This window comes from Patella vulgata, chromosome 7, assembly GCF_932274485.2.
Source record: "Patella vulgata chromosome 7, xgPatVulg1.2, whole genome shotgun sequence".
NCBI lineage: Eukaryota > Metazoa > Mollusca > Gastropoda > Patellidae > Patella > Patella vulgata.
In genome coordinates this window covers 34,017,804-34,038,920 of record NC_065885.2, presented here as the reverse complement: position 1 = coordinate 34,038,920, position 21,117 = coordinate 34,017,804, and the positions used below count along the sequence as shown (strand labels likewise).

General features: G+C 34.0%; 3 protein-coding genes across 5 annotated transcripts in view; 1 reads left to right on the top strand and 2 right to left on the bottom strand.

Moving 5' to 3' along the window:
- LOC126828631 (activated Cdc42 kinase-like) overlaps positions 1-4,773 on the bottom strand; it is a 79,647-nt gene extending 74,874 nt beyond the window's left edge. Inside the window, exon 1 of one of the 2 annotated variants that reach the window (XM_050558515.2) lies at positions 4,629-4,773. The gene's annotated coding sequence lies outside the window, so the exon portion shown is untranslated. Of the gene's footprint in view, positions 1-12; positions 198-4,628 lie in introns of those variants that run through there. The other variant, XM_050558516.2, reaches the window with a different exon arrangement.
- The window catches only part of LOC126828634 (COMM domain-containing protein 7), a 42,639-nt gene extending 27,287 nt beyond the window's left edge, over positions 1-15,352 (top strand). Inside the window, exons 1-9 of one of the 2 annotated variants that reach the window (XM_050558519.2) lie at positions 9,672-10,089; positions 10,304-10,357; positions 10,901-11,003; positions 12,103-12,159; positions 12,264-12,301; positions 12,841-12,931; positions 13,758-13,807; positions 14,167-14,215; positions 15,196-15,352. In XM_050558519.2, the coding sequence (XP_050414476.1) occupies positions 10,003-10,089; positions 10,304-10,357; positions 10,901-11,003; positions 12,103-12,159; positions 12,264-12,301; positions 12,841-12,931; positions 13,758-13,807; positions 14,167-14,215; positions 15,196-15,272 (606 nt within the window). In that variant the 5' untranslated portion in view covers positions 9,672-10,002 and the 3' untranslated portion in view covers positions 15,273-15,352. Of the gene's footprint in view, positions 1-9,671; positions 10,090-10,303; positions 10,358-10,900; positions 11,004-12,102; positions 12,160-12,263; positions 12,302-12,840; positions 12,932-13,757; positions 13,808-14,166; positions 14,216-15,195 lie in introns of those variants that run through there. The other variant, XM_056102561.1, reaches the window with a different exon arrangement.
- On the bottom strand, positions 7,742-9,250 carry LOC126828633 (tRNA pseudouridine(38/39) synthase). The gene has a single exon (XM_050558518.2). The coding sequence runs from the start codon at positions 9,143-9,145 to the stop codon at positions 7,790-7,792; it is 1,356 nt and encodes a 451-aa protein (XP_050414475.1). The 5' UTR covers positions 9,146-9,250; the 3' UTR covers positions 7,742-7,789.
- Positions 15,353-21,117: the final 5,765 nt, after the last annotated feature.

Below are 21,117 nucleotides of genomic sequence, written 5' to 3'. Positions count from 1 at the left end.
ACCTAGCCTTACCTGTTAAAAGATAATAATCTACAATCTTTCTGTGCGTTAATGGTGTAGAATATGACTGCTAATGTTTACAGAAGTACACTGTTACCTAGCCATGATCTTACATGTATATTCCTTGATATGTAATATATACACACTACCTCGTATTCACCACTCAACACAACATTTCAGCTATACAATCCTATTTATAGTAATTCAGCATCTGGTTAACTGCCAACAAGTGAATAAGAAAGGTTTTAGACTGTGTTTATGTTCTCTTAAACCACTTGTGTTTATACATTTTCCTCTCCAGAAAATGTTGTTCTACACATTAAAAACTGTTAAATTCAATGTTACAGTAAGAGACAATATTCCTTTTAACTGGGAAACAAAATATCTTTAAATACATATTGTCTGTATTATTGTTGTATTGTTCCTGTTAAAAATTCTAAATTATTCAATTGAAATGAAATGGGGTTTAATGTCTTACTGACACACTGTTCCGACAGGGCTGCTGAAGACGGGCACATACCATTCAGTGTGCTATATGACTAGTACGAGGGAAATTTTGCTCGAAATGGCCTACATGTACATCAAATTCCAACTGCCAGGGGATCTTTTACAAGCATGTAAATGTGTACATGTAAATGAGACCTCAGTGTTTTGTACCATCCAAACCAGGCCCTCTGTACTGCTCCACTGACAAGTGGGAACCATGTTGGAAAATCCTGATGTATTTATAAATATGCACAGAGACTAATATATAATAATAAACAATAGGTAATATTAACAAAAGCTATATTCACAACATTTGGCGCAACTCATTGTTTTTGTAAACCTCTAATCAATTGATTATTCAATATATTTTTTAAGATTTTGCATAAATTTGACATGAATAAGACAAATCAGATTTTTCCGAAATTTACACATAGTATTTTACACTACTCATACTTCATTAATAGTGTAAAGCAGAGTTACTCAATGACAGATAGATCCACAGATAAACTGCCTGTTGCCTGTCTGTGTCAGATCAACATATTCACTCAGCAGTATTGATTTTAACCCAGGGTGCTTCATATAGTTTTCTCTCATCTTGGCTGCGGAGAATTTCATTATTTGACACATGTGCGCCACTCATTCAGAGATAAGATCGCCCCCGAAATCGATTGTTTGATTAGGTAGTGATGCACATTGTTCGGAGATCAGACTTCCATACTATAATTTATTGTTAATATTAGCTTGATAATAGCCAGTTAAATAACATTAATACATTATAATACAAATCAATTCATGCTCTCTGTTATTTTGACAAAGCTTTAGTCCAGCTGATTTGAATGTCTATAGAAAAGAGGCAATATTTGTATTATTTCTCTAAGTAAATGTGATTCTTTTGAATTCTTCTGAATGCTTTCAGCATAATTAGGTCAACTATTTGACCCACAAAACGTACAAAGTATGATACATTTTAATCTAATACCAGACTGGAAACTGCTTAATAACTTTACTTTTTGCAGATTGTTAACAAGTGTTATGCTATTTGGTCTGTGAAGTATGATTTATTCGGTCAGTGACAGGCAACCCCAAAAGCCCCATTCCATAAAATTTTATTTCAGTTGACAAACTGCAAGCCAATTTTTTTTTTTAACTTTTTTCACTTACTGTTTAACTGTCAACTGGTGAACAAAAAATAAAAAATTGAGATACATATCAATATTGGCTTAATCTGCAGACCTAAAATTTTCAATGTTCACAGATTAAAGTTGGTTATAAAGTATCCTAATTCCTAATCCTTTTGCATTCACCACATGTATGCAACAAATCTTATCAGCTTCTGGCAGCTGTAAAATCTTATCGGCGCTGATTGAATAGCTCTGAGCAAGGTGTAAAAGTAAAATCTAACTCCCAGCAAATACATCCCTAAATAACCTTTGAGATATGATGACATAAGACCAAACTCACTGACATTTAAGTACCATTGCTAGCAATTAAAAAATGTTCTTATTTTTAATACTGTGATACCAGATTACAAGCTATAATTATAAGCTAACATGCTCCTTAATTGATATATGGTAGTAACCTGTACCTGATTACAGGTGTTTAGGTTAATTAGGGCAGTAAGGTGATACTATAATTATTGTACAATAGACCAAAGAATTATCAATCACTATAATATTAACATTAAAAGGTTATCCAGGTGATAACCGATTTGTTCAAAATATCCTTTTTAGTCCTTTGTGATTACAATGTAGTTAAAATATCTCCTTTTTTAGTACTTCAGTTTAGTTAAAATATGTAACTATTCATACTTTATAAATTTAGTATAATAACCTTAACAGAACCCTTACCTTTTTCTGGACAGCAAAAACAACAAAATTGACACAGAATTGACATTCAGTTGATCTTACCAAGACATACACATGTACCCTTTTCAGTGTTTATCAATTTGAAACCAGGTTCAAGGAGATGACCTGTGGATGTATACTACTGCATCCTAGGCTAATGTTATGAGGATACATGACATAATGTACTATTTACCATGTGAAATTGACGTTTGTGTGAAGGAAAAGGTGAAATTCACTGCGCACTAAACTATTCAGCATCACCAAATGTCACTCCCCATCAAAACAAATTATGCAACTCAGTTACTCACTAAACCCAGTTGAATTTTAAACATTGAAAACCTGTTCGAAGCCAAAGGAGTTTCACCAATCTAATCACAACTTCCTATGTACAAACAAGCCAACCCAAGAACTAAACAATACATGTACATCTATGATAAGCTGGACACATCAGTTTTTATTAAAAAAAAGTATCATGAATGTCACACTTAAAAAGACATTTCATCTTGTTACCTATGAACAAATGTATTTTCAAAAGAATTTGTTTATTTCTCTAGGGAACTAATGATAGTAAGCTTAAGCCATAGTAAATCTTACATTCTCTACTGTGATTAAGTCATAGAATATTATCTCATGAAAACCACTATATTTCTATTTAATCACTGTTATCATTGCTTGAAAAACTGATAGTGATAGCAAAATGAAATCTACATGTTGTACATTGTTTTCAGCCTTGTAAGTATCCATCCATGCCGGACAGAAGTAGCCAATGACACCATCTTAATAGTACCATAATTAACTAATTTGGTAAAAAAAAAAAAAAAAAAAAAAGAAAAAAACCGAAAACAAACAAAATCGGACCTTGTAAAATGTATGTTTATCCAGAATTACATGTAGTTAATTCTCTTGCGTGTGTATGTATCTTAACATATAATACGTTTCTATGAAATTATAGCAATTTTGCCTCACAAAATTGTTGGCTCAAATATGTCTATTAAAATACAATTTTGATGTGTAATTGTATGGAAGTAAAATTCTGCTTGCTCTGTCAAAATTCTCAGTTAAAGCAATGCCACAATAATGTATATAGAGTAAACAATTTTTATGTAATCTCCAGTGCCTGTGATTTAATTTATCCTTCTGCTCTTAAACATGTGACACCCAATGACTCAATAAAATCAAACATTTATGTCTGAAAAGACAATCATGAAAAATATTCATAATGTTAAGTGCTAGTAAAAATCAAAGGTGGTAATCAATTCCAATACAGTATTTTAAAATATTACAAAGGAAACTAAGCAATGGACAAGATAAAAGTTACTACAATGTCAATAAACCGTAGAAATAAAAGACATCAGGTTTATGTTGTAATATATCCTATACACATGTAGCCTAAGCTCTTCAAATAAACAATAAATTATAGTCAAAAGGACAATTCCTTGATTTATCTCATTCAGCTGAACTACATGTATACCAGTATTAAAATATAAGTAATGATGTCGTTCTGTCAACATGTATACATTTTAACCAGACTATCAATATTTTGAACTTTTGTCCGGTTAATTATATTTTAAAAATAGTCACAGAAGAGATACATGTACCTGAATTGTTATACAAAATTCTCTACCCACTACGAAAATACATTTTTCAATTGTTGACAGATAAATCTCTTCAGTTTACATTTACAGACATAAGGCCTACCTATTTTTTATTCTACATTTATCACTTTTAGTTTGGGCTAAAACTACTTTGGACATGATTTCTGTGTTTGTTTACTTTTTGTTTACAATAAAAATGAATAATAAACCAGTTAACTTTATAAAGTTTATGTAGATACCAAAAGAATTATACGGGAACAGAATAAAAGAGAGAAAAAAAACAAGAAAGGGGGGAATACAACTCCATTATAATGGGCGTAAAATGATAATTCAATTACAGAAGTCAGAATAGAACATCACCAGACTCCCGAGGTCTGTGGCTGTGGGGCAGTGTTTATAGGATAAATTATACTTTCGGTATCAATCCCATACGATCGAGACAGGGCCATCGTAACGGTAACAGTCTAGCTTCATTTGGTGTTTATAAATTTAAAATACCATTTAAAGTGTGGGAATCTGTTTTAAGAAAATTCACTGGTTGACAGTTAAAAAACCCTATTATTATCATCACTATTACAGTATACACAATCAGGAGACAAAAGCTGGCTCGTGATCGGTGTCGGCGAGACAAGAGAAAAATAACAAACACCTGCAGGCTGTTATTTGTCTTTTCAAACAGAAGGAAACAAATAAGAAAACCTACCTTTAGTATTCTAAAAATGTTAAGTATACTGTCGTATTTCAATGTCACAGTTAATCAATAAATGACTCATGAAAACCTAGGTTTGTCAATAAGTACGCCAACATCTTTCGAAGAACAATCCTGTAAATTCGCAGCCATTCATTCATCCAATCATACCGGATATAGGATATTTATGTGCGCAAAAAGCGAAGCGCAGAAGTTAAATTGGAGTTGCCTCCCCTGCATCAAACACTGACAAAGTTGCCAGCACCTAGTGTTGCATCCCAAACTTCTAAGGCTGCCTGTCTACAGCTAGCCCCGGATCCCTGCGTGCAGTATGCTAATGTTGTTATATTATTGGACACAATTTATTAATAATATTACTATTTAGACTACTTCCCATTATTCAAATCCACAGATACAATTGAATTGTAAATTACAATCACAGCTCGTTTTTAAGAAAAATTATTTTTACAGGCTAAAAAAGGAATTTTTTACTCAGTTCCACTGTTTATTTTTATGTGTTTTATCAATATCATTCATCTTTCAAATTTTATTTTTTTTATTTTAAATAATTTTATTATTCAGTTATTTTGTTAACATTTAATTGTATGTGAAGCACATCATACTACTTCAAGGCGAAGACATGCTGCGCAATAAATGTTTTGTAATAATAATTCCAGTAGGGCAATTATAACTTCAGAAAATTTCTATATTTCATAAATTTCTGTACTGATAAAAGGGAAATTTTCTGAATTTGCCGATCTGTATATATATGCACAGGTGTCGCAATTCAGAAAATTTCTGAATTTGGCGATCAGTATAATATACGAAGTTAACAATTCAGAAAATTTCTGAATTTGGCGATCTGTATAATAATTAATATACGAAGCTAACAATTCAGAAATTTTCTGAATTTGACGATCTCTATAATATACGAAGCCCACAATTCAGAAAATTTCTGAATTTGGCGATCTGTAAAATAATTAATATACGAAGCTGACAATTCAGAAAATTTCTGAATTTGGCGATCGGTATAATAATAATAATATACGAAGCTGACAATTCAGAAAATTTCTGAATTTTGCGATCTGTATAATAATTAATATACGAAGCTCACAATTCAGAAATCTTCCGAATTTTGCGATCTGTATAATATACGAAGCGCAAAATTCAGAATTTTGCGATCGGTATAATATACGAAGCTCAATGTGATCTACCCATATCTCCTACAGGAAGGATGTATGTAAACAGCATGGGACTCAGGAAGGACTTTGATGACCCAACGCCATTGAAAACCACAGATGGGAAACGATCAGAGGGACGGGATTTTATCCATTAGAGGGCATCATCGGTTATTCCTATTCGCCTTTCTGGAGTTTGCAACAATCAGCAATCCCAAAATTTCGCCTAAAGTATCAATAACAAACTATTTGAAGCAGTCTTGTTGCCAGGGAGTATAGGGTTGCCTGCGGTGCCTGACACCCCCTCCCTCTATAATAAATATGTCCCCTGAAAAGCACTGTTTTAGGCATAAAGGTTTGCCCTCATTGTTGTACAGATACGTGCCAGAAATCCCCAAGGACTTTCAAAATATCAAATTGGGGTGTTTGGGTTCTGGTATAGGTATTGTTTTCCACATAAAACCATTGACAGACAATTGAACACACAAAGAATAGAATGGATAACAATTTCATTTAAACATGCATTATGTAAAAGCTAAATCTGCCTATTGGCGTATTGCAGGTCTTTGTTTATGCCTTAAAGTAGTGATTCTCCACCAGTGTGCCGTGGCTTCGTATATAATACAGATCGCCAAATTCAGAAAATTTCTGAATTGTGACATCTGTCCATATATATTATACAGATTGCCAAATTCAGACAATTTCCTTTTTATCAGTACAGATTATTAAATATAGAAATTTTCTGAATATATTAGATCCCATTCCAGTATGGTAATAAATTAATGTAGGTATAGTAGTAGGTTATGAAACAAGCACAATCAAAAGTCAAACTGTTAAAAATAATAAATTGGTTTGTTTACATTTAATACTGATCTGATGAGGTGATTTTATACCTAAGTTTGTAATAGACAGAAATGCAATATGTTTAAAATGCTACATTTATTTTGTATATAATTTCAAATGTTTTAGGAATGTATTTGCAGTGAATAAAAATTAATTAATATTGCTGGCTCCGTAATCTGGCCTTATTATCTTTCAGTGATTGTAGTGATCAAGTGAAATTTTACTGTGGCTCAGCTTCATAATGAATCCAGTTAATAATTTTAGTACGGTGTGAGTTAAAGCAGGGTTGTGATTCGTGAAGATGTGGAAAATGGTTGTTTTTTTTCACGTATTTCCGGATACACACCCTCCAAGTCATCTTGCTTATACCATATTGTTGGCACATTACTTAAACCTTATTACATCCCTCTCAGTGACAGTGATTATTTATAGTGACCAAGCAATGTGGCTCAGTTTCATAATGAATCCAGTTAATAATTGTATTATTGAGTGAGTTAAAGAGAGGTGGTGAAGATGGGGAAAATAGTTTCGCTCTCAACAGGCCATCGCACTTACCAGTATATCATTTTTTGAGAGAATTGGGGGGGGGGGGGTCTAAGTATGGAAAAAGAATGCTGTGTTCTTTAAATAAAGTGAGATGAAATGAAGTGAAATGGGTTTTCTGCCCCAAATGGCTAAAGAAGACACAGTGTGCTATGCGGGACATTTTGTCTTTAAAGGGTGATTTGGTCTACTTTTACATGTATTTCAAATTCCAACTATCAAGGGTTCTTTAATGATGTGCATGCCAACCTGGACAGGGCCATTTGGTCTACTCTTATATGCATTTCAAATTCCATCTATCAAGGGTTCTTTAATGATATGCATGCCAACCTGTGCAAAGTACCTTGTTTTTTTGTTCTAAATGAAGAGGGATATTCTATTGATACCTTTCCAGCCATTCTAACAAATGATGGGATTATCAGCACTCAGAGTTAGGGGTGGTGTCAGGACTGGGGGGTTATATTTTATGAAAACATTGTAGCATCGTATTTTGTCCAAAGTTGTACCAGTAGTTAACATCCTGTTCTAAATACTTATTTTTGAAACAGGTTTATAACAAAATATTTTGAAAAAAAATGTTTATTTTTCACTCATTCAAAAGATTATTTCAATTTAAATACTAACAACACTGTTGGTTAGAGTTCTGTTTTTTCTTTTACTAACACTTTCAATTTTTTCTTCCAAACTTTCACAAGTCTGTCGAGAAAGTAATGGTTGGTGAATTTTAGGCTGTTTTGCTTCTGTTATCCAAGAAGACTGCATTAATACATGTTCTTTAATTCCAGCTTTTACATCATCATGTTCTACAGTGGGTAACGGCACAGTATTTTGTCTAGTCAAAGAATCTAACATACTTTTGATAGTCGTAGCTTTAATTGAATATTGTGCCCAGAGTTGTTGAAGGTGACAGAGGTTATAATTGTGCACATCGACTTCATAAATCCATTCCAGATCGTCAAATTGACAATCATATAAAACTAAAGGAAGATCAGAAGCCATTGTATATTGAGGTTTTCTGGGATGTTTATCAATATCAAGCAAGTCATCTATAATTCTTGGATCTTCCTTTCCTTGACCAATATAAAACAAGATGGCCACAATACATCGAATTTGATGCCATAGAAAAGCTTGGCCCACAACTGTAAATTCACACATTTGATAACCATTTTCATTAGAATCTAATATTCTAATATCTGTGGATATTATTTTGCGGTCATATTTTACAACACCGTTATTCACATCCATTTTACAGAAATTACGAAAATCGTGCTTTCCAATTAATTTTTTACTAGCATCTAACATCAGAGTTGTATCTAAATCACCCTTTGGAAAATAATATTTATAAGTTCTTTGATTGCAACTAAAACGTGCACTGAATGATTCCATAACAGGGGTCCATGCTAAAACCCTTATTTCTGGGGGCAAAAGTTTATTTAAAATGTAGGCATATCTAATCTCTGTTTCTTTATCACCATCGCGAAGGTCAGCTGTGCCATCTTCACGAACTTTGACACCTATTCCTGTTAATAGATTACTTCGAAGATCTATAGAAATGACCTGTCCAAAGGCACTGACTCCTTTATCAGTTCGTCCACATCTATGATAGTTGGAAGTCTCCCTGGACTCAATTAATCTGGATCTCAAAAGTGCATCAAACAAATAATGTTCAACAGTTTTTTCTGTGTCTTCCTGGACTACAAAACCCTGATAGTCCCAACCAAGATAAGCTATTCGAAGAGCTACATGTCTAGTGTTAAAACGCTTAAAGTCAAATGGTCTCTGCTTTTTATTGGCTTTTTTGGATAAATTTGTTTCTTGTGTATTTTTGCTGATAATGTTTCTCAGCTGATCGACATGTTTCTCAAGTTGCCCCACTCTGTTTATCAATTGTTCACGTGTAAATGTTTCTAGAGATTCGGCTGTTTCTTCTAATTTTCTTTTCTTTTGCTTACTTGTGGTTGTTTCCATAATTATTTATAGGTTGAAATAAAACTCAACAAATGTCTCCACACAAACAACCCAAGATATTACTCTCACGTGTAACTTCCACTGAAAAGTCAAGACTACAAATTAGAAGAAGTTCGATCTTTATTAGTCAACAAATATTCGTGTTTTTCATAGAACGGAACCTAATGTAAAGGGCAAAAAATGGTTATTATTGATAGAGATTTATTTGAGTAGTTAAAGATTAAAGAAGTACGTTTAGAATATTCAATAATTTACAAATAAAAGAGTTAATTGGTGAATTCGAATAAAGAAAGGCTAATAACAAGCTATGGACGATGCGTGGTAATTATTTCCCCTTATTTCGCGTAGTTGGTCTATTTGTAGCATTTTTTTTTTTTTTCATCTCCTCCCTAATTCGTACGTAACTGCTCCACCCGTTTGTGTGATAAATATTGTTGACTTTTTATGTCTAGAATCGAAAAGGAGTGTTAGAATTTCTATTTTCTGTCAGGCTCAGATGGATATTCGCATTTTTTATGGGGAGGGGACGGTCATGAACCGGGAAATCCATGATATAAAATCTACGTCACTGGGGAAATCCATCCTCACAAAGAGAGTTGTCTTCCCCTGATAGGGAAATCACCTATGAAATAACTAACCACGCATAAAAAAGAAAAATTCAGATTGTCAATCCTCTTTCAAATATTTATCAGATAATTGTGACATGGTGGGCTCTGTGTGGCTATAAAGATTAGATCATTGGTCTTTTCAAAATATTTTTTTTTTATCCCGCCTCTTTTCAAGGCTTATCTTCCCCATGAGTCCGAGTGTATTTTAAAATTGGGGAAACCCGAACGTCATACAATTAATTTATCAAGATGGCTGCATCCTACAACTTCAGCAAAGAAACGCCCCCGGATTCTATGTTCAGTGATATTCAGACACTAAACAAATTCCAAAATGAAGTATGTTCTCTTTTTAAATGAAAGCAAATCAATTAAGCCCAATTGTGGTTTCAAAATCGATGTTGTATATATAAAGTACTTGTATGGTTAGCAAAATCTGTGAATATAAACATGACCAGGGCAAAATAAATTTTGTTAGTTTGCATTAGTAGGCCCACTATACAGGAGTAACTTGTAAATCCTAATCAACATGTTTTTGTTTTTTTCATTCCAGCAATTTAGTCAGTTGGTGGAGTATGTATTTTTGTTCTTAATTGAACCAGCAAAGGTAATATTCAATATTACATGAAATTTATATATGTAATTGTGGATCCAATTATTTATGATGAAATGATGATCTACTGGAATATGTATAGCATATAAAACTTTAACAGTATATAAATTATACATCTTGCTAATTTGGTAAAAGATTGTTGACGTTATTTATTAATTTTTAGCCTTTTTCCATCTATCTGGATTGTCGCCTGACATTATTTGACAGACTATCAACATCCTGAAGATGACCACTATCAAGACCAGTCGCATGACATCTTTCTTGTATAAAATAATTTGGTTTTTTTCCATTTTGAGTGAAAGCCTGTGTATTATTTATTTATTGCAATATGTGTAATTTTTCCACACGTTTGTCTTATCGGTTTTGTTTTGTGTGTACATGTAGTGCAATTCTCTTTGATTCTTTTCAATGAAGCTATAATATGCCATTCAGATGCTGAAGCTAGTATAAAAAAACAACGTATAAAACATGCTTAAGTTTTGATTTCTTGTCTTATTTTATATTGGCTTATACAGAAAGTTTCACCTTCTTTTACAGTCTGAGAGATTATTAATCCAGTTAGATGAATTTGCAGAAGAAAATGGTTTAGGTGCTGGGCCCTTAAAAAATGTTTTTAAAAGTCTATTAGTAATACCTAACAGTAAGTTTATTATAATTACTTGCATGTGGAACTGATTAGTGAATATACATGCATTTGAAAGGTGTTCATCTGAGAAAAGTACAATTTCATTAGTGATAGATATAGTTATTTTCAAATATTCATACTAAGTAAGCTGAAAATATAAATCTGCATATAGCATTGTCTTCTCCATTAGTATGAGTAATATTAAACATACATTATGCAAGAGGTAAATCTGCCTATTGCAGGTCTTTTTTTTAGGCTTGAAATGTTATTTAAACTATTAATTCAAATTTATTAACAAAACATGACAATAATCAATTCTCGATGGCATTGGGTACTTACGATATTAACTAGATTATAACGGTTCGCCATTTAAAAATTTAATTTAAAATTGGGAAAGCGAGACTAAGTCGCGAATATACCAGTGTCCAGTGCACTAGTTACATGTACCACTATGCACACATCTTGTCAAAACAATAAACAGTGATAATTTGGCTCAGAATGAAGTAATTTGGCTGAAATTTTCAATATTTTCTTTTTTTATCATCTATTTTTGAATTATTATAGCAAGAATGACCAACTCTTTATTAAACTCTTAACTAAAGTATCTTTAATTAATTTAATATTTGAAGTTTATATGCGTCATTTACACTTCTTGGAAAGTATCAAATTTTCCATGGCTTAGCCTACTAATTTTGGCATCGAGGACTACACTTCTGTAAATGCCATCCATTGGGATGTCTCTGCAATCCTGTCTACAAGCTAAACATGTACATTGAATAGACCAGATTGTTTGAATTGTTTGTACTACCGGTAGTCATTCTAAAGAACATCTGTATGCGCCCCAATGATTTGGGGCGGGGGGGTGTTGGAGGGCACTATAAAATTTTGACCAAATTTATCAATTATTGAAATTGAGAGAAAATAGTACTGGTACTTTTATCCTAAATATCTCTGATTATTGCCCCCAAAATATGTGATTTTTGCTAGAATAAACCTGAAAAATTGTATCACTGTACACATGTAGGGGGACTGCAGACCAACAGATTTTCACCTAATGTCCGCTTACATTATCAAAGTTTTTATTATTATTATGATTCTGTTTCTAACATTCCAGGTGCTTTGAAAAAAAGTTTAAGCCCAACTCAGATAAATGAAGATTTAGTAAATCTAGGTAAGACAATAATTATACATAGCAAATTTGTCATCATAAATACATGTACATGGATATGATAGATTTTGATGAGCCGTCAATGAAATATTTTGGTTCTTTTCTAGGATTATCAGCAGAAAAGGCTAATATTTTTACCGACCAGGTATGTTATTGGTTGAATTTTATGTCTTCGATTGTCTTAAAAACAATTTTTTTTTTTTTTATCAAATTTCTGTTTTGTTTAATTGTTTCTTTAAAACTAAGGGGGTTTAATATCCTACCTTTCCTGCACCAGCTGGTGCTAATGAAGACAGGCATATGCCAGTATACTATTAGGGAAATAGTGCCAGGTCCTTTTACATGCATGCCAATGTATACACGGCATCTCAGGTTTTTCTTCCAAAAGACTATACACTGTCCTTGCCAGGCTCTCCATCCTGCATCACTGACAAGGGATACCACCCCTGAAATTAATGAGGCACTACCTCAGCCAATACCGGACAAAAACCTGAGACATCCTGGTTAGAAGCCAGCGTCTTACACACTGATCCACCACGACTGCCTCGCTCTACTAATTACTATGATAATATTACTTTTAAATTACTTGATATAATAACAATACCTTTTATTATACTTAATATATTACTACTACTTTCATATTACTTGATATGATAATAATACTTTTCTATTTACATACAATAGTGGAAGACTAGTTTACTTCTGTTATCTAAAAGTGCACTTGGTCAGACTCTGATGGTAAATCAGTTAGTGGATATGGAATGGAAATTTGGTGGTAAGTACATGTATATTTCAGTTGAAAATTACTAGTATGCAGATACTAATAGCACAGATGAAAAGTGTTTTAATAGACTGTAAGCCCATAATACTGCACAGTTCATATATCTTGGATATTCCTCATTTAGAGACAACTCTCAAACCTTTCTGTGACAGAGACAGACAATAAATAAAATGTACATTGCTTGACAGTTGAAAAAAACATTACTCTCCTAAAAAGGCATTTAATAATCTGGTTAGAAGTGCATTTTATCTTCTGTAGTATTACTTAATCACTTTGTTTTATATGAAAGGAGCTTTGAGGTATAGCAGTCCATTTTTTCTATTATTGTTCAGTTGTGGCATTGTCCGCTAAAACACCTATGTGAACAATTAAGTACTATGTAGTTTGGCAACTGATTTATTCAGAAGAGTTTAATAAAAAAAAAGTTCTGTAGCATTTCTTCTTTCATTTAAAGCACTGATTGTAACAATGTGTTGATTTTGAAAGTGCTTCACTCTGAATAAGAAACATAACCAATACTTGATTACAATATACATTACATTATTGGTACTATTTCCACATGGCAGTAAAGTGATACACAAGTGGCAATCATATGGACCAACTGGACCACAGATGTTTTCATTAAATAGTTTTCTTTTTTTCCATTAAATTTTATTTTTTCTCTGTAAATATGTATCTAATTGTGCTGTCTATGCTATGTCTCGATCAATCCAGCCTAAATTGTATTCGCTTCAACTAGAACGAATATTAGTCTAGACAAAACAAAAGGCATACAGAGATTTCAATAACTATTGTGATTGGTTTTTTTTCCTTTTTTTAGTTACTGCTTCAAGTAGTGAACTAGATAAAGTAGGAAATACATTTTTACAGGTAGGTTTTTATCTCAAGATCTTTTTATAAAATAATTCACAGTGTGAAGTAATAATTGTTTGTGATATTTCATTTTATAAATTATCACTAGTTGACTATAATATGTAATGAAATTAAATAGAATTTTGTATCTACATCAATGATTAATATATATGGTGCACTTTCAACTAAGTGTTCCTTAGTTTTAAAAAAAAATCCCACTTAGCTGCCCCCCCCCCTCCCCCCCCCCCCCCTATGAATTGCGTTCTGACTGCTGGCCTGCATTAAATAGGTACTAATAGAGATAATAAAGCTTGACCGTAGAGAACACAAGGTCAGTGAGAAGATGATGAATTATAATATTATTCTGCTTTTTTCAGCTTAAAATGGTGATAAACACAGGAAATGGAACCAAGAATACATACATGGGTAAGTTTGAGTGTTGTTATTTATGAATTATTTAATTATTTATTTATAATTGATAAACTTTGAGGATAAACCTTTGATTGTTTTAGGGGTCTTTCAAAAAAATTTTATCTTAAAATCATATATACTCTTCAAAAAAAGTAGGGGATATTCAGAAACATACAAAACTGCGGAAATGCACTGCTGTTTTTATTAGAGGTAACCAGTGTATGTTAATAACAGGCCAATTGCCTACACATGAACATAAACAGTTCATAGGGGCGGCTTATCTGACGGCCCCATTTTCATTTGGAAAGTGAAAATGGACGTTTTTGATTTTTGTCTTAATAATGAGATATTGCTCCAACAATCCTCAGACATTCAGCAATTCGTCGTGGCATGCTCCTAATCAACCATCCAATCACGATTTGGGGCAATCTGACCCATTCCTCTTGCAGTGCCACGGCCAATTCTTGCAGTGTTGTCGGTTGATGTTGACGAACACGTCTCCCTATCAAATTAAATGTAACACACTAAAACAAAGATACGCTAAACAGTAAATCTTATGCAAGAACCGGTAGGAAAGCAAACATGGATAGGATAAACCAGCACACCGCAGTTTTCATCAACCCTTCCTTGAAGTGTCAAACTTGACAATGAACCCCTCCCACATGTATGGCACTGTTGCATGTCACACATGCAGCTCAGTGGTTCTGTTGGGGCGATAAGTTCTTCATCTGTGAACATACTCTCAAAGCATGTCAAGTATCCATGACTATTTATCATATCACAACCTGCATAGGTATTTACATTTTAATATCCCCAACTATTTTTTGAAGAGTATATATAGTCCTAGTGATATTGAGTAGTATACATACAATAATATTTATTTTAATTACATTGAGAATATTTGGCTGGAAATGCATTACAGTACGACGCATATATTCATTTCTACAATTAATTACAACTATACTATAATATATATATTTTTTTTCTCTCCACAGAATTATCTCTACCACAGTTTTATTCTTTTTTACATGAAATGGAGAAAGCCAAGGCCAGTTTAGAATACCTCAGTTAAAATAAGATTGGTCAAAATTTTGTTAATTTGTATATTGTAATATATTTATTATATAAAATATATTATTAAAAACATGCAGTATTTTATATCTAACTATTCCACAACCACAAACAAGGCTTTTAATACAACATTTATGTTTTTTGCAAGACAAGAAATATTTATAACAAGCAAAAGCTGGAGACCAGGTTATAATTTAAAGCTGTATCTTTGTCATACTGGTACTAAATGTTTATTTTATGTCTAGACATTTTGGTTTAAAACAGGGGAAAAACTTCTGGGGCAATGACATTACAGCTTTCAATAATCCCTATTACTCTGAAATGACATGTAATTGAGTTTAATGTCCTACTTTTCGGCATCAACTAGGCCAATGAAGACTAGTATATTAATTCCGTGCAACATAAACACCAACATATACACAGGTGGAGCTTGATTTTTTGTTCCATCCAAATGGCTAGATGCTTTTGCACAGCCAGACTCTAAAATGCTGAGGCTCTTTCGCGGCAAAGACAGGAATGGAAATTGGGGCTTTCTGGTGAGTGAGATAACTTAGTTCTCCTGGCCAATGTGCTGCACTGTGGTCTACTTTCAGAACATGAAAACGCACTGAACAAGTGATCTTAGACTTTGTTCTTACCATACCAGTAGATTGGACTAATTTCATGTTTGGTTTAATTAATAAATTTTGTTTCTTACTCGCATAAAATGGATGAACTCAAATATTTGATAATAGACATGTAATATTTTATAAATTTGTTCATATGAAGACACACAGTAATACACAATTTAAAGCAATAATAATTGAAATACGACTATGAAAAACCAAAACTTCATTCAGTAACTTAATCGATTATACATGTACATGTAATTAGTATTGGGTACTTGATAACTTTAATTTTAGTGCTGGAAAAGCTTTTTTATTCGATAGTAGCAGTATAATAACATGACTTCAATGATTTCAGTAGAGGTTATTACACTAGCTCCTAGAAACAATCCCATCTGACCACCAATAGTACCTAAAAAAAATAAATTTAATATTCATGAAACATAACTGATATTCATCAAGATTTTAAACATGGCAGTTGGTTTGGTCAAAAAAACAAAATAAAGCTAAATTTAAAAATAGCAACTAGTGATCAGTTTGGTTTCTTATGGTGGATCTCAGTCAATTTTGGAAATTCTTCAAATGGATAATTCCACTATAACCCCGTTTACATTATAAATTTTAAGCGTGCCAGCTACAGCACGGTTGTTATTTTCTTTAGTGTGAACGGTTCAAACATAAACGTGTAATGCCAGGTAGATAGGAACCATGCCAATCTGGCCCACTGAAGTGAGGTGGTCTCTGCACGGCACGCTTAAATTTTTGTAGTGTAAACGCTAACCGGTCTGAGAACGATTTCAGTACAGATTACTGCGCATGCGCCAATGAACCTTGACCTTTTTTTCCCGCGAACTTTGACAGCTCTGTCATCAGTTCTGTCGAAATCAACCGCCATAATTGTTTTCATCCGGGTAACTTGCTGACTGAAATTAACTTTTCTGTGAAGAGTTTCACATTTGGCCTGCCTGGCACGGTTCCGAGACCGGTAATGTAAACAGGTCAATTTCTTGAAATTTATCGCGGCCTGGTACCGTGCCGAGCACGGCACGCTTATCGCGGCCAAGTGTAAACAGGGCTTATGACGTCTCAACAACACCTGACCCCACTGGTCTCAACTTCTTATACCCAGTAGTATATCATCTCAGAACAATGGTTTGTCATATGTGTGATAATATTGGACCTATAAAGAAATTGTTTTAGACAGGCTGTGCCTGACACTGTTTCCTGAAGTGTTTCTGCCACTTGTTAATTTACATGAACCTATTACTTGAAGGAGAACAGTTTGCATATAGGGTTGTGCATATTTGAAACAATTTTAATACTAAAAAGTGAACAAAACATGAAATATCTGCAGAAACGACTGGAATTTTCCTTTTAACCCGTAAATGTTTCATCAGTGCTATACAGCTGAGTTAAATACCGGAATTTATAACAATCTCAACTTACCCAAAATTTCAATGATGTTATATTCGGGTATATAATTGATAATGTGTGTTGTCATATCTTTGTAATTTATCATGAACTTCATTAGGTTTTGTCTGAAACATTTTCAAAAACTATTTGTAATTTTTAAAATATAAAAAAGAAGTATGTGCTACCAGACAATGGTGCAACATCGCCGACGATCTATTTTGTGAAATTAAATACAAACTAAGAAGTCTATGTGTAATTCATTAAAAATTACACATTCGTTTCTATGAATATAATGTACAATAGAGAATCATGGGATTCACATATTCATCTGCGACGTATTAATCGGGGATTGTAGTTGGTGTTTTAATTGTCCCATGTATATGTTCAAAGGGTTATTGTGGGGCGAAATAATCCACGAACTGCTTCCAGAATATAACTTCACCAATGATCAAAATGTTATGCATATATGGAGAATCTTAACTTGCATATTTTATGAGCACCAATTACAATATACATTTTATGAGCACCAATTACAATATACATTTTGTTCACTAACCTGGCATACTGTTCATTTGGAATTTTACCAAGTTCTACCAGTCGTTCAATGTTAGCTTGGTTAGGAAAATATGCAAATGAGAGTTGTGTCTGGAATTCATTCTTCAGACATGGATCTGGACAATCACACAGTTCGCCCTTCTCGGCTAAATATACCAATGCCACTAAAATTTAAAACAGTTTGACAAGCACGGCGACAGACTTTCGATTGAACGGTTATGTCCAAAAGTGTTCATGGTGATCGGATACATTGCAGCTAAGTTTGTTTTTCAAACCCGTTGGAAATTTGACTAAACAGTCGTACTACTGGACTTTGTAGGGCTGCCGACAACCAGTATCGCAGCGCAATTTGCGATACATATTTTGTCCGTTGCTAATCAAAAATTAAAATCTAAAGTTTTTGATTCGCAGTAACTGCGAATCATTAATATGCCTGTCATTTTGGATATTGACACAAGGATAATCCACATTTGAAGACTAGAAAGCTTTCTCAACAATTTCAACGAGTATAAAATGTTGAATAAAATTTTATAAACAAAACTGAATTCTCCGTGTGACATTTTCTTCTCGAACTACCCAGACACAATTCATTATACGGTACTATATAATACAGGGACATAACTCTATGAATAGGGACTATTAAACCGGAAACAGGGAATCAAGTAGTACCACTCACGTTGCGAGACATCAAGTAATTATATGATATTTTGAAAGAAATAAATCCAGTGTATCCTCTACGTATTGTAAATAAAATATAAAAAAATAAATGTTAACGTATTGTAAAATGATAAATCAAAGTAAAAATTCCCGTAAAATATCACGTGTGTCTAGTCAATCGAGGTGCGCCCGATTGAACAAGAAAGGCAATACACGATAAAAAGCAGACGAAATTGTTTTCTAACGAAGATTTCTAACGTACAAAAAATAACAATTAAAATGATTGGGGCTTCGGAAGTCACTGTTAAGAATTGGCTTCAGACATAAGACCTAACTAAATGTCTACATCACATTCACAAACTGTCACAAGTACTTGTGGCAGTCCTAAAAAAATCTAAGATTAGTAAGAATGGAATCTAATCATATTTGTTATGAACTAAAGTAATATCTTGTTATTTAGGTGTTTTATGTTGAAACTGAAAAACTGCTAATCAATTTTTAAATTTGCTAATCAAATTTGGCAAAATTGGACTTTTTGATTAGCAGTGCTGCTAATCAACCGTGAAAAATTACCGACAGCCCTGGTCGGCAGACTAAGAACTATTCAACAGACGAAACGTTTGGCAACATATAAGTCCGATAGTTTCTTCACGACCACGTAGTCCAATATTGCCAACCAAAATATCGACTGCAGTCTCTAATAAACTAAATGATTACTCTGAATTTGACAAGATATACTACACTAGGTTTTCGGTGGTGTAGGTAATGAACAGGGTTCTCCTCTGAGCTTTAAATAAGCCCAGCAAGCATTAGAATCTATGAAGTTCGATCGTAATTTCTTTCTTGGTGTATTTCTTGTAAGTAAAACGACGTGTCTATGCGACATTGTCGTTTTGTACTATCCGAACTATAGCCCGTAGCTCTTGTAAAACAAGAAACCAGACATAATAATAATAACATAGATTATTTAGGGGCAGAATTATGCCAAAGATCCGGTAATGTCTAGCGTTAACAGGGACCGGAAGTTCTACACGGCCATCATCTGGATTGACGATCAGGGTATTCCATTCATATGGTATCCTAGTAATAGTATACTCATTACATTCAGAAAATAGCGTTGCAACAACCGTACCTTGATTTTCTATCCAGCATTTCGTTGCCGCATTTAGATCTTCGCACACTGATTTTGGAATATCTATAAACAAAGAAAACACATTTATGTAAGCTTACATTTTCTTGACCCTTTGGGTTCCTCCCGCTCGAAAAGATTCATACATACAAGCGATTTACCCACATTGAAATAAATATGTATGTTCTTAATCCTGAAAAGTCCCCCGTGGACATGAAAACCCATTATAGACATTATATCGTTTTATGTATGTCACTTTTAAATGCGTTGGTAGAAACCTCGTTATAAGTTAACTGCCCGTTATAAGTTAACTGCCGCACCTACCTTTCTCGTTGAACTCATCCGAGGATGTACAACCACAAATTTCCCCCAGCTTGGCCATAACACAAACTTCCAAACAATAAATTTTGCTGTAGTTCTTGTATTCTAACGTAGAAACGTCTAAACAATACTGATCCCCGATAGCTTTATATGGGTAAGGAAGGAACTGGGTCTGTGTGCATTGTAAGTGAGAAGACAAAAACGTAGTATCAATGAGATAATTTATTACTGTTTAATTGTAATCTTAAGTATAAAATTCCGGGGTGGTGGGGATTTATCTGGACAGCTTTTAGTTGGAGTTTGGTTTGACACCAAAGCCCAGCTTAACCGGAGCGGGGCCCTGGGCCTGACTAGAATCGCGAGGCCCTTAATGCGACGAAAAAATTATTTCATATCCTTTTGAATGGGTTTCGAAGGTTGAGGGATTGTAGACTAGCCCAGTCACTGCCAATCGCGCCGCTAGAAGCCTAGACCGATCACCGAGTGGAACTTCACAGAGAAGGTTGAGGGATAGCTCAGTCTCCGCCCTCGCGCCGCTATATCGATTACCGTGAAACTTTCATCTGGAATTTAAATATTTTAATTTTTTCTCTTTGTGCCATGAACCGCGGGGCCCTGGGCACCCTATTCGTTAGGCGCTACTGCCGGTCCAACAGACACTCTCCTGATCGTAAAATGAGGCCCGTGGCTAGAGGAGGGTGAGGGGCAATCCCCCAATCCCTCTTAGTGAGGTGCCTCATAATGAATCACGCGATTAACACCACCACTTGATTGATGGCCAAGACGGTCTTCTATGTGGACTGCCCGGTGGGGCGCCTTATAATGACAATATATGATTTTCGGGCCATGCATAATATCGACTGAGATTGGTTGGGCGCCCACCACTTGATCAATGGGGTGCCTCATCTCGGAGAGGCGGCCATAATGCCGAGATTAGTGGGCCGCCCATGACGGATCATATAGGCGCCCAATCAAGAAACCGACCGCATACCGACACCCCAAGAAACCTACCATTAAGAAAGCCGTTTCAGGAGAACCACAGCCACAGCAGTAACTGTATTCCAAAGAAATGTCCCCTGTGTAGTTCTAACATCTTGTCGGTGATGTTTGAATGATATAATCGCCTATCTTCACATGCAACAGACTTCGCGCATTGGGACGCGAAA

Excerpts from the sequence above, each read along its gene's own strand:
- LOC126828633 (XM_050558518.2), bottom strand. The coding sequence starts at position 9,145 with ATGGAAACAACCACAAGTAAGCAAAAGAAAAGAAAATTAGAAGAAACA.